Source organism: Alligator mississippiensis, chromosome 1 (genome assembly GCF_030867095.1).
Source record: "Alligator mississippiensis isolate rAllMis1 chromosome 1, rAllMis1, whole genome shotgun sequence".
NCBI classification, from domain to species: Eukaryota; Metazoa; Chordata; order Crocodylia; family Alligatoridae; genus Alligator; species Alligator mississippiensis.
The window spans coordinates 3,700,718-3,725,840 of record NC_081824.1 but is presented as its reverse complement, the minus strand read 5'-3'; the positions used below and the strand labels follow the sequence as shown (position 1 = coordinate 3,725,840).

The following is a 25,123-nucleotide window of genomic DNA, read 5'->3' as shown; positions in this document are numbered from 1 at the left end:
CCAGCTCCAGCCTCTTTGCAGCCCCCCTGCAGGGAGGTGAAGGCTGCTATTCAATCCCCCTCGGTCTTCTCTTCTGCAGACTCAATCAGCCCATTTCCCTCCGCCTCTCCTCACCAGCCCTGTCCCCCAGCCCCACAACCATTTTCATTGCCCTCCACTGGACTGTCTCCAATGTCTCCACATCCTTTCTGCAGTGGGGGGCCCACATCTGGGCACAGGACTCCAGATGTGGCCACCCCAGTGCAGAATAGAGGGGAAGAAACACTCTCCTAGATCTGCTGGCACCGCTCCTCCCAATGCAGCCCAGGATGCCAGTATCCTTCCTGGCACCAAGGGCACACTGCTGGCTCCTGTCCAGCTGCTTGTCCCCTGTCCCCCCAGGCCCTTTTCTGCAGAGCTGCTGCCCAGCCCATCACCCCCAGCCTGCACCGGTGCAGGGGACGACATGGGGCCTGCAGTCCCCAGCAACACACTCCCTGCATTGGTGCTCAGGGCTGCGCTACGGTCACCTGCAGGGATCTCTTCCTCAAGCCCCCAAGACAGGCAGTCTCCTGGCTCCCAGCCCTGTGCCCTGTACTTGGAATCCCCTTCTCCTTCGCGCTCATCAACCAGAGGTTTCAAAAGACCACTTATTTTTTTAAGAATGATTTCTTCATTTTTCCATCTTTCCTACGTTCCCCCCAGAACTCTTGCTCTTGATGAAGACTGGAAACAAAGCAAAAATCGGAGAAAGAAATCTATCTGCGGCGCTTTGAACCCAAACCTGCAGGTTTGTTACTAGAAATTGTTTTGGATTTTTTTTTTTCTTCCAGTTGTGGCTTCCACTTGCTGATCCAGAAAAAGAGGAAAATCTTCGACAAAAGGGAGCATGGGAGGAAACATTGCTGTTCTGAAGGAGAGGTCCCATGGGGTTAAACAGGCTTCAGTGCAAACACATCAGCAGTCCCTGTCCCAGAGGAAGCTGTCTCCCAAAGACAAGGGGATGCCTGGCTGGAGACCCAGAAGGGGTCAGCTTTGTCCCTGCTTCTGCTACCTACCTGCCTTGCAGCCTTGGGTAAGTCATTTTGCTCCTTTTCTGCTACTGAGGCATAGAGGTTAAAGCCATGAGCTTGCAATGATCTGGCCCCCTGCACTGAGCCTGGGAAACTCCTGTGAGCCACGAGCCTGCCCCAAAGTCCATGCTCCTCCTGGTACGCAGGTCTCAGCTAGCTCGGGTCCATCTCTGTACCCTGCCAGAGCATCGCTCACTGCTGCACAGCCATGTGCCCCATGCATGCCACCAGCCTACGCAGAAAAGGGGAGCATTATTCTCTCCAGCTGATGGAAACTGAGGCACAGAAGGACTAAAACAGCCACATCATACACCACATTTATAGATTCATAGATGTTAGATGTTAGGGTCGGAAGGGACCTCAATAGATCATCGAGTCCAACCCCCTGCATAAGCAGGAAAGAGTGCTGGGTCTAGATGACCCCAGCTAGATACTCGTCTAACCTCCTCTTGAAGACCCCCAGGGCAGGGGAGAGCACCACCTCCCTTGGGAGCCCGTTCCAGACCTTGGCCACTCGAACTGTGAAGAAGCTCTTCCTAATGTCCAGTCTGAATCTGCTCTCTGCTAGCTTGTGGCCATTGTTTCTTGTAACCCCCGGGGGCACCTTGGTGAATAAATCCTCACCAATTCCCTTCTGTGCCCCCGTGATGAACTTATAGGCAGCCACAAGGTCGCCTCTCACCCTTTTCTTGCCGAGGCTGAAAAGGTCCAGTTTCGCTAGTCTCTCCTCGTAGGGCTTGGTCTGCAGGCCCTTAACCATACGAGCGGCCCTTCTCTGGACCCTCTCCAGGTTACCCACATCCCTCTTGAAGTGTGGCGCCCAGAATTGCACGCAGTACTCCAACTGCGGTCTGACCAGCGCCCGATAGAGGGGAAGTATCACCTCCCTGGACCTATTCGTCATGCATCTGCTGATGCACGATAAAGTGCCATTGGCTTTTCTGATGGCTTCGTCACACTGCCAGCTCATGTTCATCTTGGAGTCTACTAGGACTCCAACATCCCTTTCCACTTCCGTGCCACCCAGCAGGTCATTCCCTAGGCTGTAGGTGTGCTGGACATTTTTCCTCCCTAGGTGCAGCACTTTGCATTTCTCCTTGTTGAACTGCATCCTGTTGTTTTCTGCCCACGTGTCCAACCTGTCCAGGTCTGCCTGCAGCTGTTCCCTGCCCTCCGGCGTGTCCACTTCTCCCCATAGCTTTGTGTCATCTGCAAACTTGGACAGAGTACACTTCACTCTCTTGTCCAAGTCACTGATGAAGACATTAAAGAGTATCGGTCCAAGGACCGAGCCCTGCGGGACCCCACTGCCCACACCCTTCCAGGTCGAGACAGACCCATCCACCACGACTCTTTGGGTGCGACCCTCTAGCCCATGCGCCACCCACCGGACTGTGTAGTCATCCACATCACAGCCTCTTAGCTTGTTCACCAGTATGGTGAACAATTTATCTGCACTCAAGTGGACTTAGCTGCTTAAATGCAACCCCATTATCACCAGCCCCAGTCCCTGGAAATCCACTAACTTATCTAACCTTTGACATGCCACCACCTCAGCCCTAAGGCTAAGGCACACAGAGCAGCAAGTGGGAGAGGGAATCATCCATCTGATGCATTAGCAAGGGGGCTGCAAAGAGGATGGAGCTGGACTGCTCTCAGTGGGGGCAGGTGACATGACAAGGAGCAATGGGCTCAAGCTGCAGCAAGGGAAGTTGAGGTTGCATATTAGGAAAAATGTTCTCACTAGGAGGGTGGTGAAGCACTGGGGGAGGTTCCCCAGGGAGGTGGTGCAGTCTCCATCCTTGGAGGTGTTGCAGACCCGGGTAGACAAAGCCTTGGCTGGGATTGTGTAGTTGGGCTGGTCCTGTTTGGAGCAGGGGCTGGACTAGACGTGACCTCCTGACGTCCCTTCAACCCTCGTTTTCTAGGATTATGTGATTTCAGGGACTTGGGCAGGGTGGAACAAGACTGCACTTAGATGCCTGCGTCCATCTTAGATGCCTAAAACGTGGGGTCGGATGCAGACCCGGATTAACGCAGAGACAAACTAGGCACATGCCTAGGGCCCTAAGTGAAGAAGAGGCACAGTTGTGCGTATTGTACATTTGATCATTATTGAGTGAGGAAAAGGAATATAAATATACAGTTTTAAGTAGGGGCTCACTAAAGGATTCGTCCAGCCTTGGTAAGATCTGACCCAGAGCCGGGATTAAAACCATAGAAATCCCATGCTAAGCTAGACCCTCGACACCGCAGCCCCAGGATCCCTCTCTTAGCTGTAAGGATCCTTTAACTAGTCAGAGAGCCGCTTTCACACGCGGCATCTGACTTAAACCCAGGGCTGTTCGTGATGGAGGGGTGAGCTCGAGGAGGACAAAAGAGTTCAAAGATGTATCTCCCCCGCGCTGCTCTCTTCCCCTTCGGCTCCACGTGCCCCAGCCCACGCGGAGGGTTTATCCCCTGCGTGCGATGCAAAGCAAAGGGAACACCTGTTCTCTTGTGAACACACATTTCCAGCGTGCCGCGCCTCTTCCCCGCCTGCGCGTGGATGCATTGTCTCACGCTCAGAAACATCCCGGTGACAACAGCTTAAGGAGCAAAGGGCCTTGCACACACACCCACCACCTCCTAGAAATGCAATCGCTCGGCAGCGTGCTTTCCAACCCCGGAGATGAGAGTTGAAGGTCAATCGTTATCTCCCAAAGAGAAAGGCATTTACATTTACGCCGGCGATGGCAGCAAGATGGGCAGTGCCGGGAGTAGGCTGGGCATTGGGGAATTTGCGCCGAGAAACTTTAATTGCAGAAAGAAAAGCAGCTCCCGAGCTAACGGTCTGAGGGAGGAAAACACTGGGGCTGGAAGGGATTGCAAAAATCCGGTATCGATGGAAACATCCCTCCTGACATTTCAGCGCAAGAACATAAATATCTGGCTGCTGCCGTGAAGCATTCCCCGAATACCCCAGCATCGATCCGGCCAGACACTGCGAGCCCAGATGCTGATCCTCGCTGAAGACTTGAAACCAAAGTCGAGCTGCCTGGTTTCATATTGGGATGCCAAGTGAGCAGAGGGGGAGAGAATAAAGTAGCCCCAAGTGGCGAGAAGTGGATATAGAAACCCTGATGTAATGCCTTTCACTTGTCCCGTGAACCGCCGGATAACCCGTGGGACTCGCCGCCCCGAGACACCGCCGGGGCTGACTTCTCCACCAGATGGGATGTTTCCACGGGGAGCGAGAATATACGCCATCCCTAAAGGGCTTCTTGGGGAACCTCTCCCTGGAGGATGTCAGCGGCAGGACCCCAAGCAAGGCAATGAATAGGGTTGATCCAACTTTGCAATCCCACGTGCATGGCCTCGGGGGCAGCGGGAAGGGCATGTGCCCATCAAGGCAATCCCAGAGTGTCCTTGCTCAAACCCTGACGGTCTCACCCGCCTGCTTCTTGTCCCCTCGCTTTACTCTCCTCCCTCTGCAGCACTAAAACCCCTGGGACCTTGCACCCCTTGCTCGTGATGGCAAGCAGAGCCCAGATGAGCCCCTCGGGGGGACGTGGAGCCGTGCCCGTGTGTTAGTGCAGCGCCCGGTGCCTTTAGGGCACCGACCTCATCTTAATGAGATACACAGATGCTAATTTGAAGGCCTCAGGCTCCCGTGTCTGTTGGCAATGCATGGGTAAATCTAAGCCAGAACCAGGAGTCAGCAGATTATATCACAGCCACTGTCCTGAAATCCAACCTCAGGGTCATGCTGAGCACAGGGAGAGCTGGCCACCTCCAAATAAATCAACCCTGGTTTAAATTCTTCATTTATAGCTGTTTTTTCTCTGTCTCTCTGCTGTACCTTTCTGCCCCCAGCACTAATTATCCCCCCAGCAAAACCCACTTACACTCCTGGGATGAAGCTAATAGATCCCATGTGATCGGACCTGACTGGGGACCAGCAAGAATAGCTCTGCCTCTCTGCGTAGGTGTAACTTAATATCCTGGCTACAGCTACAGAGATTAACACCTTTTTTTTTGTATGTTGGAAGTAGACAAAAATATAGTTAAGTAACAAAGGGAAGGATTTAAAAGCAAACCACTCTTACCTCGTCAAACTTGGCTTCATCCTCGCAGTTCTCGATCACGCGGGTGTAGAAGGAGAGGCCTGGGCAAAGCAAAGAGGAGAGGAAAAGAGATGTGTTACTTTCCACGCAAGGAAAGAAATGTTAGCAGGGTGGGGAGGATGGCAGGAGCTGTCCTGAACCCCAAAGCACCGTTGCAGGAGACCAGAGTTGGATGCAAACAGTTATGAGCCAATGTTGGTGCTCTGACCACAGAGGGGCTGTGCAAGCATGCGTGGATACGGTGTATGAACAAGTGTGCAATGGGTGTGCATGCATGCGGGTGTGTTCCCAGCAAGGGTCTGGCATGAGCGTGCTACTGTACAGACGGCCTGTCTACACAGGAGCACTCAAGGAAACTAATCTGAATTAATCCAGCGGGTGAATTTGCAGGGGATTTATTACACAGCCATTCAGCAGTCACTCAACTTTCACGGGACCTCAGCATCACCGAGCTGAACTGAGTTTGGAAGTGAAGGATGCTGATTCTGGCCTGAAAGCATTGAGCACCCAGGGGCCAGGAAGGGCAAGGGAGTCACACATGCAGATTACACACCCTAAAAGCGTAAGGTTGTCACATCGAGTCCAACCCCTCTGCAGCACTGCAAGCTACAGGGAATTGTATTCGAGGACTGGCTCCAACAAAATGCAGCCACCTCTGGGGTGGAAACCAGCCCCAAATGCAGCCACCTCTGGGGGTGGCTCAAAGCAAGCGTTCACAACGTGGAGATCATCAGAGCCCAGAGAGATGACAAGGGGCATCTGGGCTCCTAAAGTGGAATTGCCAAGGCATGCTATGATGCCAGAGAAAGCAGGCTGGGTCCCCTGCTCCTCTCAAGTCTGGCAATCCATGGGGTTTAGCATAGCTAAAGCAGGCCAGGATTAAGTCTTCCAGCTGTGCGTGGCTTCCCATGCCACATGACGAGATGCCTTTGGCAGATGTGCCCACGCACCGACCTTTCACATCGGTGCAGTGCAGGGTGTGCAATCCATGCCCCGGGGAAATGCCTTCCCCACCCTGCCACCGAACCCACAGCCCCTGCTAGGAGCGATGCTGCGACTGTCTGGAGGTGCCCTATCCCACCTCAGTCACAAGGCACTGGACAAAGCCTGCCTGAATGGTTGCAAAAGAGGAATAAGAGAGACACGGTGGATGCAGACAGAGGGAAGGAAGCAATGAGATGGTGCCTGACAAAGCCGGTTGCACAGAACGGCATCCTCTCTGCTGGGCTGAGATATCAGGAGCAGACGCCTCTGCTTTAGCCAGCAGGCTGAGGTCCCGTGCCCCCCGGGCTTTCTACTTGGAAGGCAAATCTTCCGCAGAGCCCTAGGGTATTCCTGGTACCAAGTCTGGGTGCAAAAAGCAGTGCTCACTTCCTAAGGGCTGCAGACCTCCAGTGGGGAACGGGACCAGGGCTGGGCTCAGGAGGGGACGATGCACGCGCCATGCCCAAGCACGCTGACACCGAATCGTGGCTACGTGTACAAACCAGGCACCCCTCCAGAGACACAACACTCGCCTACGTGCATTGCACACCCAAGGGCCGGGAATTCAGGCCTCCCTCCAAAAGCATTGCCCTGGGCAGGTTTTTCCCTCCTTTGCAAACACAAGCCTCATTTCTCATGGCTTCCCCTTCCAGCAATAAAAGCACAGTGCCGGACAGGAGGAGACAGGGACGGACAGAGATGGATAAGACCAAGGGGCCAGAGAGACCTGCTTCCAGAGGAGGACAGTGCCCCACGCTTCAGAGAAACCCCCCCGGTAATCAAGGCTGGACCAGCTCGGGATCTGCATATGCCAGTTTTTTGCACAACAGATAAACTAAACACAAACAAAATGGGGAAAAAAGTGATTTTTTCCCCCCTAACTGAAGCCAACAACTCATTAGTTTTTACCCGTCTAAAAACAATCATTTGGCTGACCTACAAAACCCTCTCCCAAAGCCGAATCAGAGCGTTGAGCTCTGAACAGGCTGAAATGTCACTTCCTTGATTCTTGGGAGGAAAAGGAAAGCTCAGTTTATGGTCAAAAGCAATCAGCAGATTCAGCCCACATTGAGAAGCAGAGAAATATCCGTCTCATCCTAACAGCAGCCTGAAAAGTCCCCTCCTACCCACCCCTAGGTTAGAGATATCCCAAAAATCAAATCCGAGAGACGCTGGGCTGCAAGGGTCACATCCAGCGCAACCCCTGCTTGAAGCAGGAGCAGCCCTGTGCAAACCAGCCCAGACAACCATCATCTAATAAACGCTACATCAGACGACCGTCAGCTCGGACACGCACAGACTTCACACCCGAACCTGCCACAGGTAAAGCAGGGCCGCCAGTGTTCAGACAGCACGTGTCCCCGCTCCCGAGGACAGGGTCCTTTGCTTCCTCGAGACCTTAACACCCTGCAGAGATGTCCCTCCCCATAGAAATACCCCCTTCCGACTCTTGCCCCGCTCTTTTCTGCAACTATATCTTGTGGCTGTGATTTCCCCGGGCTAATTGCACCCTGTGGACGTGAAGCCTGGGTCTTTGTACCCTCCAAAGGGGTATTTACCCAAGAGCCAAGCGGGTAGCAAGGCTGCCGCTGCCTCGTGCAGAGACGCACGTGGAGCTGAAGCAATAATCTGCTATGAACGTGGGTCTCAGAGCATTTTCTCTCTCTGATTTGATCTGTCGTTCGGCATTTCCAAACATGCCATTACCCAGCTGCAGTTTACCCAAGCAGAAGGCAGCCCCTTATCAGCCAGGAGGCAAAATCAGGCATTACTTATACCAGTGACGATGACAGCCAGGAAGGAGATATATATATATATATATCTCTCTCCATCTCTACGCAGTTATTGCAGGCCAGATTCCCCCAACATCCAGCAGCTTTGATTTTTGTGGGTCTACAGACACGCGTCACCGCAAGTCCCTGGGGGGAGAAGCGGAAGAAGGCAAACAGTGAGCACGGAGAGTGCTGGAGGACACGGAGAAAGGATCGTCTTTTGCAAAACATCTCGGAGGAGCTGAGCAGGCGGGCCCGCAGCGCCCTTCCTTCCAGCAGCAATCGGCTCGTTTATCGGTGGGAGATGCTGCAGAGGGCTTGTACGTCCGTGGACGGGGTCACGTTTCTAGCACTTGGGGTCAAACACTGATCAGAGAGGGGTGTCTGGGAGAGGAAGTGAAGGCTGCTATCAAATCCCCCCTCGGTCTTCTCTTTTCTGCTCCAGACTAAGTCACTTCCATGCATCCGGGCCGCGGATGTGCCTTATATTGGGATCCAGAACGGACAGGCAGGCAGCCCTTCTCCGGGAGCTACAAGCTGCCATCCAAGCCTCACAATAGTAAAGGAGAGGACAGAAACCTGTCACCCCAACTATGTCACGACATCCCACGGTCCTCAAGTGCTACATGGTCACGTCACCCCTGATGGAGCAACGTGGGCGTGAGGCTGCAGCTGGGAGAGTCCCCTTTACTGCAACCGAGAGGGGGCTTTGACCCAGATTTCTGCCTACAGCCACAGGCGTTCAGAGGCTTTGAGGTGTCAGCGCAGTCAGGGGTCTCCGGAGGACTGGGTGCACACACAAAAAACCTCTGACCATGAGGCCACTCGTGTAGCACGTGATCACCTGCATCCATGCACAGGTAGCCACAGGACGGAGATCAGAGGAGCATGTCTGCATTCCTGAAGGTTACTACGGGCTACCAGTAACTCCCGGGGTGCTCGGGTACCAAGAGGGCGAGTGAAATGTAGTTGCCGAAACAGGCCCAAAGACACATGAGTTCAACCAGCCCCACAGGGTGCGTCTACACGTGCACTTTAATGTGCATTACCCTATCTTAATGCACATTAAAGGCTCACAAAAAACCACAGGTGCGTCTACACGTGCATTAAGGCACTTCAGTTAATGCGCATTAAATCTACTGCCTCCATTGCGAGGTACTAGGAAAATGTGCGTTAGCCTATATTAATGTACTCCTTTACTCCCCACTGCTCTGGTCCCGGGATAAAATCCCACCGAGGTGCAGGTGTATCACTGGCGTAGTCAGGCAGCACAGGTGATTTATATTTGGACAGAAAATCCCTTTCCCCAAAGGAGCATTATGCTGCTAAAAGCACATTTTTTAATTGCATCTGCCCTGGTGAGATGAGGTCGCACCACTTCGGTGACGCTGCCGAGGTCTCAGCGGATCCAGTTGTGTGTGGACAAAGCCAGGCAGAGCCCCAGGTCTCCTGCGGATGCGTTGTCCCAAGCGACTTGGTCCAGGACACGCGTGTCCTGTCTACACACCGCTGGGAGAGGACAGAAAGGGGACCTCGTGATCCCGATTCCTGACTCCCAGGCCCGTGATCCAATTGCTGGGACACATCTGTATGCAACCGCACCTGGCATTTGCACTGGTACCAGCTAGGCTGCTAGCAGCACGTTGTGATCGGAGAACCGGCCGGTTGTGACACAGGATTACAACTTTACGGCAGCAAGTCTAGCGCTCCGGGGTCCGCAGAGTCTAACGAGGGGTGCTTGGAGTCTAATGAGGCTGAAAGCTCCTAATTCACGTCCTGCTGGGGCTGACTCAACCCTGGCTTTCCCCACCGCGTGGGGTCCCGTCATTTAGGCGTGCGTCGTGAAGATCCCACAGGGATGGGCTTGATTTTCCCCAGATAAAATTTCCCACAGAGTCGCAGCACACAGGACCACAGGGGGCCCCAGGCCATCCAGCCCGGCCCCTACCCCAGTGCTGACCCCCCTTGCTCTGCTCCAAAGTCGGATGCCCCTTGCCCTGAGACCCTTGGCCCCTAGCTGCACCCATTTCACAGGTGGGGAAAACCTGAGGCAGCCCCTGAAGCCCATAGATCCTTTGACCCTGTCTGTGTCCATTTCACAGGTGGGGAAAACCGCGGTGCCCCGTGAAGTCCATAAACCCATTGCCCCTGCCTGCCTCCATTTCACAGGTAGGGAAAACTGAGACGCCCTGTGAAATTTGTAAAACCATTGCCTCTGCATGCACCCCTTTCACAGGTGGGGAAATCAAGGCACTCCATGAAACCCATTAACCCGTTGCCCCTGCCTGCACCCATTTCACAGGTGACGAAAACCCAAGGCAGCCCCTGAAGCCCACAGATCCTTTGACCCTGCCTGCCTCCATTTCACAGGTGTGGAAAACCGAGGTGCCCCGTTAAGTCTGTAAACCCATTGCTCCGCCTGCCTCCATTTCACAGGTGGGGAAAACGGAGGTGCCCCGTGAAGTCTGTAAACCCATTGCCCCTGCATGCACCCCTTTCACAGGTGGGGAAAACAGAGGTGCCCCGTGAAGTCTGTAAACCCATTGCCCCTGCATGCACCCCTTTCACAGGTGGGGAAAACAGAGGTGCCCCGTGAAGTCTGTAAACCCATTGCCCCTGCATGCACCCCTTTCACAGGTGGGGAAAACGGAGGTGCCCCGTGAAGTCTGTAAACCCATTGCCCCTGCATGCACCCCTTTCACAGGTGGGGAAAACGGAGGTGCCCCGTGAAGTCTGTAAACCCATTGCCTCTGCCTGCACCCCTTTCACAGGTGAGGAAAACTGAAGTGCTCCACGAAGCCCTTCGACCCTTTGCCCCTGCCTGCACCCCTTCCACCGGTGGGGAAACTGAGGTGCTCCCTGAAGCCCATGCAACCTTTGCCCCTGCCTGCACCCCTTTGACAAGGGGGGGGGGAACCGAGGCACCCCACAAAGCCCTTTGCCCCTTCCCCCTGCCTGCACCCACTCCCCTACGGGGAAACCAGGGAGTGCCCCGAAGCCCCCAAACCTTACCTGCATCCATTTCACAGGTGGGGAAAACCGAGGCAGCTCCCGAAGCCCACAGACCCTTTGCCCCTGCTTGCACCCTTTTCACCCAAAGCCGCTGCATCCCCGTTGCAGGACACCGCAGCGCTGCGCCCCCCGGGCTGCGCCCATTTCGCGGGTGCGGCAAACCGAGGAAGCCCCCGCAGCCCCTACCTCTGAAGGCCGCTTTGGCGATGCGGTCGCCCCGGCCCCGCAGCTCCGTGACGGCCCGCAGGTGCAGCAGCAGCGCCATGGCCGGGCCGGGATCCGGAGCGGGATCGGGATCGGGATCGGGATCGGGGCCGGCTGCGGCTCCGCGCTCCCCGCGCCCGCCCCGCCGCGGGCTGCCGCTGCTTTGCCATCGCAATCTCCTCCTCCAGCGCCGGGGAAGCGCCCGTGAATTATTCAGGAGCTCGGCTCCCTGCAGCCTCCCGGCGCGGGGAGGGCAAGGGCAAGCTGCCCCCGCCTCCCCCGGCCCTTCCCACCCCCCGGGCAGCCTCTGCAGGGGGGGATTGCAGTGCTGAGGCTTCCCCTCCCAGCCTTCAGCAGCGAGAGGGTGCCTTGCGTGCAGGGAAACTGAGGCACGGGGGCTTTGCCCCGCACCCGACCAGCCTGGGGACCTCCAGGCGCGGCAAGGTGCGGGGCAGGGTTGCATTGCATCCCCCTCGCTTCTTTCCGTGGAGAAAGGACCGTCCATCCGCACCCCGAGCGTCTCCTCCCAGCGCTGGACTGCTCCACAAATGCTCCGCTCCCTGAGCGGGTCTCTCCTCGCCCCAAACGCGGGGTCCCGGGGTGCTGAGAGGGTGCTAAACCTCGGGGCTTCACGGAGCTGCCGCCCAGGAGAGCCAGGCGGGCGTGCGGATGCCCTGCTATGCCCACGTTTGCATTGCCCGAAGGTCTCATGAGGTCCCTTCCACCCATAAACTTGTGACCTGCACGAATCTGTGACCCCGAAGGGGCATTTCAAATCCAAAAATGGAGAACGGGCAATAAAGCCTCTGCAAGGGGCAATCAGTAGGGCAGGGAAGGTGGAGCTGAACCCGCCTCGTTGCACCTCTGGGTCTGGTAGCCATGAGCTTGGGGTGGTTTTTCAGGCCCCGGGGCTGCCACGTCTCACACCGGTGGAATAAACCTATCCATCTCGGTACCAGACAGGCTTTTTGTTCCAGTTGCAGCATCTCTTCCCGCCTCCCCTTTCTCAGCCTCAGGTTCTTCACAACCCCTTATCCGCCGGGGAAGAGCGTGAGCGCCGGTGCATCTCTGCCAGATGTCTCTCTCTTGGCCTGATGTTTTCCTGTCCTGTGGGTTGAGCTACAAACATACCCCCCATCCTGGCACAGGACTGTCACTTCGTGTCCCTATCACATCAGCAGTGTGAACTGGGATACCCGTGGGTTGCATTTCCCAGAGAGAAGTCCCCCCTCCCCACTTCTTTAATAGTTCATCCATGCTTTGTCCTAAACGGAGCCGTCGCCCCACCGTCTGCCCCCATGCAATGGTGCCACTGAGGTCTCCTCCACCTTCCCTTGCAGCACCGCCGTGTCCTAGCCGTGCTAGCACAGAGATCCTGCAGAAGTAGGGCTGCCCGGGACCTCCAGAGATGCTCCCACCTTCCATAACAGTTTGACTGGGCCAAACTGCGCTCTTAGCCTAGCGAAGGATCTTGCAGGAGCCTTTGTCTACACGGAGAACTTAGACTGGACATTAGGAAGAACTTCTTCACAGTTCGAGTGGCCAAGGTCTGGAACGGGCTCCCAAGGGAGGTGGTGCTCTCCCCTACCCTGGGGGTCTTCAAGAGGAGGTTAGACGAGTATCTAGCTGGGGTCGTCTAGACCCAGCACTCTTTCCTGCTTATGCAGGGGGTCGGACTTGATGATCTATTGAGGTCCCTTCCGACCCTAACATCTATGAATCTATGAATCTATGAGAACTGGATTACAGCACTGCAGCGTTGCCAGATACTGCCCTTCTTGGAGGCCAACCTGGCCTGACGTGGAGGATGCATCCTTCTGCAAAATGGCTCTGTGCAAGGACACGTGGAGGAAGACAGCAGAGCCTAGAGCGATCCAGGTACGTGAGAGCATAGGAAATGTGGGTGGGAAGGGACCTCATGAGGTCTCATCTAGTCCAAGCCCCTGCTCCAAGCAAAACCAGCTCCAGCTGCATCATCCCAGCCAAGGCTTTGCCTACCCAGGTCTTCAACACTTCCAACCTCCTTCTACCCACCACCTCTCTGCGTAACCCGTTCCGGTGTGTCACTACCCTAAATATCCAACCTCAACTTCCCTTGCTGCAGCTTGAGCCAATTGCTCCTTGTCCTGTCATGTGGCCCCACTGAGACCAGCCCAGCTCCATCCTCTTTGCAGCCCCCCTGCAGGGAACATATAGGGTGTGATGCCCTGCCACAGGCAAGGCTCAGTGAGAAGGGCACTGCCTCGGCAGGGAGGGGATGCAGGGAAGCCAGGCCACTGCTGCAAGCCACTGACTGTGACATGCAGCCAGGGGAGGAGAGCCTTTTGGGGGCAGGGGCAAAGCCCAGAGCCCCTCCTGGCCAGGGCAGAGCTCACGCCGTTAAGATGCGCTCCCTCTAGTTTGCCCGTTCTCTCCTGGCCCTGTATGTCTTTGCCGCTCTCAGCTGCCCAGCGAGTTATCTTCAAGAGGAAGGTGGGACAGTGCCTGGCCATCTAAGATCTACGTGAGACAGGCTGGCATTGCAGTCTACTCCTCCAAGGCATTTATTGGGATTGCAAAAGGCATTGGTATCTAAATGCATGGCACAAGTTGGGCCTCCATTTTGGGCAGACACACACACCATGCTCTCTCCGGGGGACTTCTGTTCTTCCCTGTTGTGCTTTCTCTCCAGTAAGCCACCCTGGGTGTGAGTTATGCCTGGGAAAATACAATGGGTGTCTATAGGCAAGGGCTCTTTCCTGGCCTGTCGGCTGCTGTCTGGAATCATAAATTCCCCTTGCTTTCTCTTTGGACATTTCCAAGAAATGTGAACTGTGAAGGCAACTCCTGAGAGCCTTTGCATCCCCAGGCGGGGGTAAAACCCTCATCAATATATAATCAAACACAGGAAACAAGGCTCCAGCTTCACGGCTACATCTAGTCCTATTAGAGAGCTTTGATGCTTGTCATTGTGCCAGAGAGGAAAATGATTACTTTCATTCATAAGTATATGTAAGTGAACTAACTCCTGGTGATTAATACTGCGTGTCATTTCTCATTAGGCTCACAATCTTCTCCTGGCAGCCCAGCCCGTGCGAGAGATCATCGTGTTACATGGGAAGAAGGATGACAGCGCGCGGGCCAGCGATCTGCTCCAGGGATATTCTGTCACCGCGTGGAAATCACGCTGGACGTGTGAGGTTTGCCAGACGGTGACCCGGGCCAGGAATTGGGGCTGCTTGTGCTACACAGACAGCGCCCTGTAGCCACAAAGCCTTGCGAATACGCATGACCACCCGGCTCTAGCAACTGTTCAGGACTGGGCAAAACATGCTTGCAGATAGTAGAGTGGGATTCAAAAAGGGCTTAGACCAATGATTCTCAATCAGAGAGCCATTAACAGGACGTTATTCATGTAAAAAATATATATATTTAAAACTATAATACATCCCTTAGGCATGTACATGTCTGTTCTGCATATATATGCAGAACATATATACATATATATACATACATACATACATGTTCTGCATACATACATATCTATCTAGATTGATAGATATGTATGTATACAGAACATATATATGTATAGATATGCAGAACTTATCTATATTATGATTTTGCAGAATGTGTATGATATATGCAGAATTTATATTATATATTCTCTATATATAATATACGCAGAACATGCATGCATACATACATATATGTGTATCTATATGTGCACGTATATGCATGTGTATGCATGTATATATACACATACACATATACATATATATCCGTGTAACATGATGTTCTACATATATATATATGCAGCACACACATACATATGCATGTATATGTGTATATATGAATGTATACATACACACGTACATATACACACATATATACGCATGCATGTATATATATGCATGTGTATATATGTGTGTGTGTATACACACAAAGTACACCCATTATGTGTATACCACATGCACATTGTACTATACACACATAATACACGTGTGTGTATACACATACATATACACATTATATGTGTGTATACACACATATATGCAAACTGTGCATATATGTGTATATATGACGTATATATACACACACGCACAATACACACGTGTGCATGCAAATATTACACGTTGCATGACATATAAACTATATAAAATATCTTTGTTGAGAGCTCATATCTCTTTAAGTTAACACCTTACATAAAGCTGGGTGCTGAGTACAACAAAACGCCGTGCAGCTGAGATCCAGGCACCCACCCCCACTCCCTCTGAAAGGAAAGACACTGGTTTACACCACTCTAGTGAAGTAAATGGCAGTGGTCCAAGTGGGCTGCATGCATGAGATCACCCACCCCAAGGCCCAGAGTTTGCCCATTTGCTTGGGATCTGCATCAGCCACAGGAAAAAGGTGCTTCTATTTAATCTGCCCTGCTGGCCGACGCTCTCGGTAAAACAGCCATAACGAGTTCCTCCCAGACCAGCTACTGATCCAGCCTCCTGTTAACCGAAGATACCCTCCAACAAGCACTTCTGCAGTATGATCAAATGCCCCGTGCAGACTGCTGATCACTTGATCTGCTGCTGCTTTCCCTTGCAGGCAGACGCAGAGAAGCTGCTAGCGCAGCTCAGAGTCAAGGGCCCATTAGGGAAACGAGGGCATTTGCAAGACATTTCCCGAAGTGCAGAGATCCGCGTACAAACAGACGCTGCGGGCACGCTGCGTGGGCAAAGCCGCGTCTCTCAGCCAACGGAGAGGACAAACACAGGGCAGTGATGCGCCGGAGTCAGAGCAGAGCTGCAATCCACACGAACATGCCTGAAAAATACTTGAGTGGGGAGATGCAGCTGCTGAGCATGAGGACAGAGAGGGTTTCATTTTCCAGCGGGTAAAATATTGCCGGGTCCTTTCTTCTGGGCATCATTTCTTAATAAAATGACGCAGTCACCCCAGCCCAATGCAAGCCATCACACTTGCATAGATTTGAGCCTAAGCAGATGGGCAAAACCCTCTAGCCAGGACCCTCCAGCTTTAGTCCGAGCAGGAGCATTGGCACAGCCCCGTGCCCATCCCTGCAGCCAACACCCCTGGGGGAGGCTTAAACCCCCCTCACACATGGAGCAGAAAGGAGGGGAGGAGGCAACCATCAAAGCCCAGAAGCTGGGGAGATCCCCATAGCAGAGCACAGGCATCGCTGCACCTAGATCATCCCACCGGTGTCCTTGACACCTCCAGTGATGGAGACCCCCGCACCCCACTTTCCCAAGCATCTGTCCCACCGCCTCGCTCCTCTGCCAGTGCAGACGTGTTTCCTGAGATCCAACCTAAACCTACTTGGCTGCGACTTCAAGTGTTGTTCTGCATCCTCCTCTCTGCAGCAAGAAAGTAAAAGTCCTTTCCCTCATCTTTCTGGCAGATGCAATCACATACCACATGCTCCCCACATAAGGCACACGCTTATTTTTGGGAAGGCAGAATGAAGCTAAAGCTGTTCCCCTTTAACCAAGCTGCTCAGAACCGGTTTCCCCATTTCGTACCTGCACCCCGATTTTCAGCCACTAATTTTATTGGGGAAACAACGAGCGTGGTGTGTGCAGACATACGGCACTCGGGGGCTCGTGCCCACAGGAAAAGGGCAGGGCATTGCAGAGCAAGCTTTCGTGCCCTTGGGGACGACATGTCTGACAAGGCCGGGAATCTGCTTAGTCCCTACATCCCTGTTCAGATGACCTCGCCACTAGGTTATTGGGCTGAAAAGGGCTTTTTCCTCCTTGTTTTCCAGGGCCTTGCACGGAGTTTTGCCACCTCCCAGATGGAAGAGGATTGCAAAGGAGAAATGTAGAGGATATACTCAAATGGACCAAGTGAGTTGCCCAAGTTAGAGCAAGATCTCAAATGTGCATAGGGCACCACTTCGATCCCCAAGTAGCATTTAGCCGCCTAAAAGTGTTAGCTGGGGGTCATCTATTTCAGGTGAGGTTGCCGGCTCTGTCTCCGCATGGACAATCTGGGAGGTCTCCTGTCTCAAGTTCATTGCACCTGGACTCGGCGCCTTATGTTATCAGGCAAGCTGCCGGCGCAGCGGGACGTGGTGCACAGATGCTTGCAGCTGGCAGCAGCGTGCAAGGAGGATGGTCCAGGGGTCACTTGGACAGCCTGGCTCTGGGTGTCAGTCATAGAGAAGTCAGGCAGGAAGGGAGCTGCAGAGGTCACATCTAGTCCAACCCCTGCCTGAGGTAAGATCAGCCCTGTGCAAACCAGCCCGGACAAACCCACTGTCCAGCCTCTGAGCAGAACCACACAGTTAGCCTTGGCACCAGGCATCACACCCGAACCTGCCCCGGGGAAAGCAGGGGGACCGCGGTGGCCAAGGTCCTGCTGCTGCAGAGGTTGTTAATAGATGCTCGAGGGATCCCTGCTATGGAGGAAGGCACCCCCATACCCCCGCAGTTTGTACCAATCTGACTAGGGGTAAAATCCCTTCCTGCCCCCAAATGCAGCATTGGTCTGACCTGAGCGTGGGGGCAAGACTCCATAGCCAGGACCCTGCGGGGTTGAGTCCCGCTAGGAGCATTGGCACAGCCCAGTCCCCATCCCCATCCCCAGCCTGGGCTGCAGCCAGTGCCTCTGAGGGAGGCTTAAAAAACAAAACCCTGATACAAGGAGGAGGGGGAAAAATCCCCCCAGCACTGTGCAGCAAGCTGCAATTCTGCTCTGCCACAGATATCCCCAGATAGTCCCATAGCCCCAGTGCAATGCCACTGATAGCACTGCCCTGCCCGGGAGCAATATGGGAAGATAAATGTCTTAAAGATGGCCAGGTGCTGAGACACTTCTGTACTGCTTGCTTGGATGGGATCAGCTCTGCGGATCACACAGCCTAGGCGCTACACCCTTCACGAACTTAACTTGCGTGCTGCTAGGAGAAGACACTTTCGAAGCAGAGGGCTGGAAAGCAACCCAGACCCAGGTTGCAGCGTCCCTACCCCAGCCCATACAGATGTGGTCTAGCCTCTGCCGGGAACCTCCAGGGATGGAGACCCCCGCTCCCCCAGCAGCTGGCCCCTCCATCCTCCTGCTGTCATGGTGGGCAAGTTTCTCCTGGCGTTTGATCTAAATCGGCCCTGCTGCCATTTAAATCTATTGCCAGTGCTTCTCCATCAGTGCTTCTCCACCTTCTTTATGGAGCTTTTTAAGTACAGGAAAGCTGCTGTCGTGTCCCTGCTTCAGGCTCCTTTTCTTCTTGCTGCTGCCTTGCATCCATCCGTCACCGTTGCACACCTAATGGACAAGTATCTGAAATAAAGGACCCCTGGGCACGCAGCTGTGCGTCACTAACCCTAATGCTCTTTCAGGCAGGTCTGGAGACCTCAAGGTCTTTGAAACCTTCTTGTGATGAGGAAGGGCACATGTTGTCTTCTCCCCACCCCAAACACAGCAGGGAGTGTGCAGGAGAGCTCCTGGGGGTCAGGGCAGCAAGCCCAATAGCACAGGGGCTAAATCTTGCTGGGGAAAGGGGCTGAGAGCAGCATTGACACACAGCACGATAATTTGGTATACTGCTCATGTCTCCGGCCATTCCCCTAGGTCAACATAGCTCCCAGGAGGTCTGTAAGAGATGAAAGCAGGACCTCTGTTTTCCCTCCTTAGAAAGCAAACCTCAGCATCTGATATTCAGAAAACCAGAGGGGGAGTTACAAAGGGATCCTTGTGGGGCTGTGAGTACCAGACAGCACGGGTGGATCTAGGATTTTGCAAAGCGCGGTGCAGACTGTGTGGTGCATCATTGAATATAACACAACACATGGGTTTTTTTTTTCCCTAGGAAAAATGAAACTAGAAGCTTTACTCACAAGATAGGGGCCTAATGCTGTGTTATTCAGCATGAGAGTAAAGCAAAAAACCCCCAAAATAACTTCCTGGAATGTGCATTAAGTTGCTACGTCACACATTTTGTATGAAAAAACAACAAATTAGGTCAAAATAATCAAAAGGTGCTGTTTCTTTAGCCCTGCGGTCATCAGAATTAAACACACGTCTCGTTTCAGATCGGTTAAACAAAATCAGGCCTTCCTGAGCATCTTGACAGTGCATCCCATACTTCATTGACAGCTATTTCCACACCTGAGGGGATATTCCCACACTGGGGTTCACGTTTTTAGGTAGAGTTAAAAAAACGGTCTGCAGGGCTGTGAAACAGGAGATGCATTATCAGCAGGAGCTGAGAGAGGGGAGAATTGCTGATGAAAGGATAGCTTGATTAGCGGAACATGCAGGTCGTTAAAAAGGGCTGTTAACGCCTGTGGAGTGAAGCGTTCAGAAGGAATCAGATGATAACGAGACATGAAGCAAGGTGACTCCTTCCCCGGCTAGAAACGCCAGGCAGCTGGTGTGTAGCTCTGGGGGGGCAGGAATGGAAGGGGTACAACTGCACCCCAGCACCCCCACACCCGCCCCGCTGCTGGGGACCAGGCGGCTGTACTGATTAGCCTCGTTAACGATGAAAAGACCATTGCCACGCCGGCAGCCTCCAGGCCTTGTCTGTGCTGCCCTGCCGGCCTGAAGGCAAATGAGCTGGGCGGGCGAGGAAGGCAATCAGGACTCCTAGTAGAGGTGATGTCTTTTATTAGACCAACAAGATTTTTGCAAAAAAAAAAAAGTCTTTAATTGCAAGCTTTTGGGCACAAACACCCTTCATCGGGCATTGGAGAAAAGCGTGTAAAAGTTCTCCTGGGTAGAAATGAAAGTTCATATTTCACAGAGGAGTCAATAGCTGGAAAACTTCTCTGGGCAGTCAGTTCAGAGCTGGTAGGGAGCCTCTCACCTCCTGGGAGGGGCCCCACGTCTGTCTAAATCCTTACTGGTGACCTCCCACTAGGACTTTCCCTTGGGTAGGTCGTCATCGTGGCAATTGCATCCTGATTTAGCTAGCCTACGAGGTGCAAATCTACCCTGCAATTCCATCCTTGGCAGCACGGGACCTGGAGATAGGTCTCCTTGGGCTCTCTCGAGTCCGCAATGACAGCGGGTCCAGGCTGTCCGCGCCTCCAGGCACGATACCTTCCACGTCTCTAGCATGTCGACTGGTGGGTCGGAGACCACTCTGTGCACGGCCCTAGCTTCGGGGCAACTCCGTGAAGTCAGGCCGTGTGAATTCATCCATATAGACCGGGAAGCAAAGGTACCTAGAGGTCAACTGGCTGTGCATTTTAGACCTACCGGCTTGGAAAGTGCCTCCAGCCCCCAGCACAGAGGCAGATCCACGGGCTCTATTATCTTGGAAAGTATTCAAATGTCCCTTGCTGAATCGCTGAGCTCTAGAAACGTGGGGCTGCGATCTGAAATCCAGATGCGTGCGGCACAGGCTGTAATTATGTGCGTGGAGGTGGGCGGCTCTCTCGACTTACAAAGTGCTTCAGCTTTGGAAGATGCTACGTAGGCTGTTCCAGCGGCAGGCAGAGCAAATGGAAGAACTGGCTAATTGTGGTTTAATGCAGGTGCATGGGAGAGCAGAGGCCGCTTTGTGCCTCGCCAGCTTTAGGGAAGCTTGCAGCAATCTCCGCCACAACCTCGAGTCCCAGGCACGGCGCTGGAAGGGTGCTTTCCAAGGCCGACTGCTGGATTTGGCCTTTGCAACAGGAGCCCGTGATCCTGGACGCAGGAAGTCCCCAGATGTCCAAAAGAGATCACGAGGGGACGTGCAAGAGCTCAGTTTGGATCGGTGCCCCGGAGTCCAGATGTGCTTCTGAACAACCCAAGAAGTGCTCGAGTCCGTGCCGCAAGCAGAGACATCCACCCCGCTCTTCCCAGCCCGAAACGGTGTGGAAAGGGCCTCCTCCTGCAGAGCTTCATCACTTCCTACATGCAATATGGAGACAGAGGACCTGGAGGCCAGAAGGCAACTTTTGGGCTGTCCATGCAGTCCCCTGATATCACAGGTCTAACTAACAAGCTACCCCTTGCAAGGGTTTCTGCCCTCAGCACTGCCCTGGGAGGTGCTGGAGGCTGCATTGGGAAGGCAGAGCCAGTTCACTCTCCCTTTCGACACCCACCCACTGTGTACCTAGTTTGTAGCTTGTACCTAGTGCTCAAGGGCCAACCTGGTCTTTAGTTTTAAGAGCTTATTCCCCCTCCCCTTGGCATGTATCGTGCTTGTAGGCAGTGATCAAAGCCTCCCGCAGCCTCTGCTGTGCTTGGCTAAAGGAGTCAAACTTTCCCCCTCTCCTCTCCACTCCTCTGCTCATCCCGGTAGCCCTGCTCTGCCTAATCCGGTCTTGTATTAATCATCTCCTCTAAATGAACTAACCATGTCCTCTGAGGACCTGCATCAAATGCTTTACTGGAGTCACTGATTCATGAAGAAATGGGGCTGGCAAGGAGCTGCAGAGGTCACGTCCAGTCCAGCCCCCTGTTTGAGGCAGGATCAGCCCTGTGCAAACCAGCCCGGACACATCCATCCTCTGAACCCTTTGTAAAACTACCGTCAACCCTGACACAACCCTGATATAACACCGAAACCTGCCGTGGGGCAAGCCAGGGGATCACAGCAGCTAATGTCCTGCTTCTATAAAAGGTTGCTAATATACACTCAAGAGATCCCAGGTAAGAGATTCCTGCAGCCTCCTAATCTAAAGCGCAGTAAAGCGTCACTGTCTACATGTGCAAGTGCTTACTGCGCAGTAAATGTATCTACTGCATATGCAGGTGGTAAATTTACTGTGCAGTAAATCCAAATAGCATTAATTGCACATGCAGACATCCTCACTCAGTCCTTTCCCATGGGATCTGAGAGCTGCTGACCATTGCAGCTGCATCCACGTAGTGTGGGAATTGTGCTACGTTCTCCGTTTGCATCGAACGCTTTCACGGGGCTTGAGGGTGATGTTTAACTTGCATCATAACCACAGCCTGGTAAAGAGCCTGTATAAAATGTCTGTATTTTGGGTGAAGTGCAAATATGAGAAAAAGCTCTTCACTACTTGTTCAGCTCGACAAAGCATCGCTTCGTCGCTCACATTTGTCTGCAGGCAACTCTTCTTTCCTTTCAATTTGTCTCCAGATGGGACTCAGCAGACATCTCTGTGCAGCAGATTGGAACGGGCGTGTTCAGTTTTCTCACCGCTCCGGTCTGTTTTGTTAAATTCATAACTGACCAATAATGAAAATGCAAAGTGACAGCAATTAAATCCCACGTTGCTTGCTACCGAACCTTGAAGCACTGCAAAGAGATGTCACTGTGAGGCTTTCGGTGAGCAGAGGAGACTTGATCCACCCGCAGCCAGTCTATAAGGCAAGAAAATACTCCCTAGTTTTCCAAAGTCTCTTCTGTGGGCATCACTGGGACTTCAACATATCCTTAAAGTTAAGCATGTGGGTAAATGCTTTCCTGAATCAAGCTGTCAATGCTACAATTGGAGTTAACAGGAAATGTAAGCATCTGGACCTCTGCAAATCAGGGTTGTGCTTAGAAAGTCAAGGCACAACAGGCTTACACCAAAATAATCCACCCTTACACCAGAATAAACCAGAAGTGGACACATGATGTTGCTCTCTACATCAGGGTAACATCACCTGAGTTGATCCAGAGCACCTTTATTTTGCGGACCCCTAAACAATTTTGAATGGAGGCACGGACCCCTTTGAATTGTAAGCGTGGGGATTCACATACTTTGGATTGGTCACCGTCATTTTTTGTGGACCCCTTAGACATAGTTTGCGGACCCCGGGAGTTATGGACCACAGATGAAAACCACTGGTATGGAAGTACCTTTAAGTCACTGATATAAGTGACACTGCTATGAATGTCATCGGTCTGCTTCCATCCTTGAAAGTTTCCAAAAGGCCCATAAATCACTTGACTGGCCTGGTTCAAACAGGGCTGGACCTGGCCTGAGCAGGGGGATGGATTAGATGGGACTTCAGGAGGTCCCTTCCAGCCTTAAAATCATGAAAATGAGGGTTGGGACTTCAAGAGGTCGCATCTAGTCCAACCCTCTGCTCCAAGCAGGACCAGCCCCAACTACATCATCCCAGCCAAGGCTTTGTCTAGCCAGGGCTTCAAAACCCCCAAGGATGGAGACACCACCACCTCTCTGGGGAGCCTGTTCCAGTGCTTCACCACCCTCCTTGTAAGAAAGTTTTTCTTAATATCCATCCTCAATTTTCCTTGCTGCAACATGAGCCCATTGCTCCTTGTCCTGTCATCTGCCACCACGGAGAAGCGTGTTTTTCTATGGTTTCTACAATCCAGACCAACAAGCTGTATTACCTGCTTCCCCATGGCTCGTGAAGAGATGCAATAATAGCACCTACTGCCAGCAGCTACTCCCGAAGACCAGCTGTTTGTCCTCTCCCGATGGTCATTTATGTTCGTCACAACCCAATGCAGGTTGCTGGGTAAAGGTCCTGCCTGTCCAGGTCCTTAAGTAGCTGCCCTTCCTGTATCCTCCTCCTGGCCTTGTTCTGCCTAAACTTTATCACGGACGGTAACACAACCCTGTTAATGCCCGTGCTCTAGCAATTCACTTTCCATATGAGCCTGTGAGCCAAGCTGGATTTTCTTCCTTCACAAGTATCATCATCGACAAGCAAGATGAAGGAGACCTTCAAAGGCAGCCCCTCCAACCCCCTGGTGTTATTCTCCACCTGCACATCTCCTTTGAGTTAATGCAAGCGATGATGCTAGGATCCAAACTGAGACAAGATGCTGGGGTGAGGAAAGGACTGGCCTCGGACTAGGACAGATTGGAGGGCCGGACAGAAAAGGGGGGTGAGTCTGAAGGAATGAATCATGGACACCTAGAGATGTGGGGCTAGTCCAACCCCTGCCCGAGGCAGGGTCAGCCCTGTCCAAACCAGCCCAGACACATCCATACTCATAGAAATCATTACAATCCTAAAGAATTGGGGCTGGCAGGGAGCTGCAGAGGTCACTTCTAGCCCCCATCCCCAGCCTGGGCTGCCGCCAGCGTCCAGCGCGTCTGGGGGAGGGAGGTTCATTGCACCTCCGCACAGCCCTGCAGAGCCAGAGCTCGCACCACGTCCCCACTGTGCACTGGTCATTTATGTCCACGGTGACTCCCACGTTCCCGGTGGCTCTGGACACTCCTGGTTCATGCCAGCTGGGAAAGCACGCCCAGTGCCTGGAAGTCCTGGGTGCCCAGACTCCGGCAGGTACCGAGATGCCCCATGGGAGACCGGGAAGGGGAGCAGGCAGGTTTCTCTGGAAGCCGGTGGGCAAGAGGCTTCGACTGACCGGCAAAATACACCACAGATTGTCCTGGGCAGCCCCCAGCTCGTGGCCAGGCCGAGCTCTCCCTGGGCAACCTGGGGCAGAAGAAGGTGTGTGAGGTTTTGGGGGCTGGCGGGGGCTTGGCTGTTTGAAGTGGGGAGGAGAAGGTCTCAAGACTCTTTTGGCATCAGACCAAGGGAGCTTTTGTGTGTGTGTGTGTGTGTGTGTGTGTGTGTGTGTGTGTGTGTGTGGGCTGGGGGGGGTCATTGCATTTGGGCGCAGGGGAGTGGGAATTGGGGGATGCAGTCACTGCACTTTGGGGCTGGGATATGGGGGGTCACTGCATGTCGGGGCTGAGGCTCAAGGGGGTCACTGCACTTTGGGACTGGGTTGTGGGTGGGGGTTTACTGCATTTTGGGGTTGAGGTTCAAGGGGATCACTGCTCTTTGGGGCTGGGGGTAGGGTCCCTGCACTTTGGGGCTCGGATATGGGGGGTCACTGCATGTTGGGGCTGGGGTTCAAGGGGATCACTGCTCTTTGGGGCTGGGATATGGGGTGGAGTCACTGCACTTTGGGCTTGATGTTGAAGGGGGTCCCTGCACTTTGGGGCTGGGATATGGGCGGTTCACTACGTGTCAGGGCTGGGGTTCAAAGGTGATCACTGCTCTTTGGGGCTGGGATATGGGTGGGGGGGGTCACTGCATGTCAGGGCTGGGGTTCAAGGGGGTCACTGCTCTTTGGGGCTGGGATATGGGGGGGTTCACTGCACTTTGAGACTGGGAT

The 25,123-nt window shown here is 53.4% G+C and overlaps 1 protein-coding gene across 1 annotated transcript in view; it reads right to left on the bottom strand.

The window, feature by feature from the left end:
- The window catches only part of OTOF (otoferlin), a 154,598-nt gene extending 143,384 nt beyond the window's left edge, over positions 1 to 11,214 (bottom strand). Inside the window, exons 1-2 of the mRNA XM_059728060.1 lie at positions 11,113 to 11,214; positions 5,141 to 5,199 (exon numbers count right to left, since the gene is read on the bottom strand). Coding sequence (XP_059584043.1) covers positions 5,141 to 5,199; positions 11,113 to 11,191 — 138 coding nt within the window. The 5' untranslated portion in view covers positions 11,192 to 11,214. The remainder of the gene's footprint in view (positions 1 to 5,140; positions 5,200 to 11,112) is intronic.
- Positions 11,215 to 25,123: the final 13,909 nt, after the last annotated feature.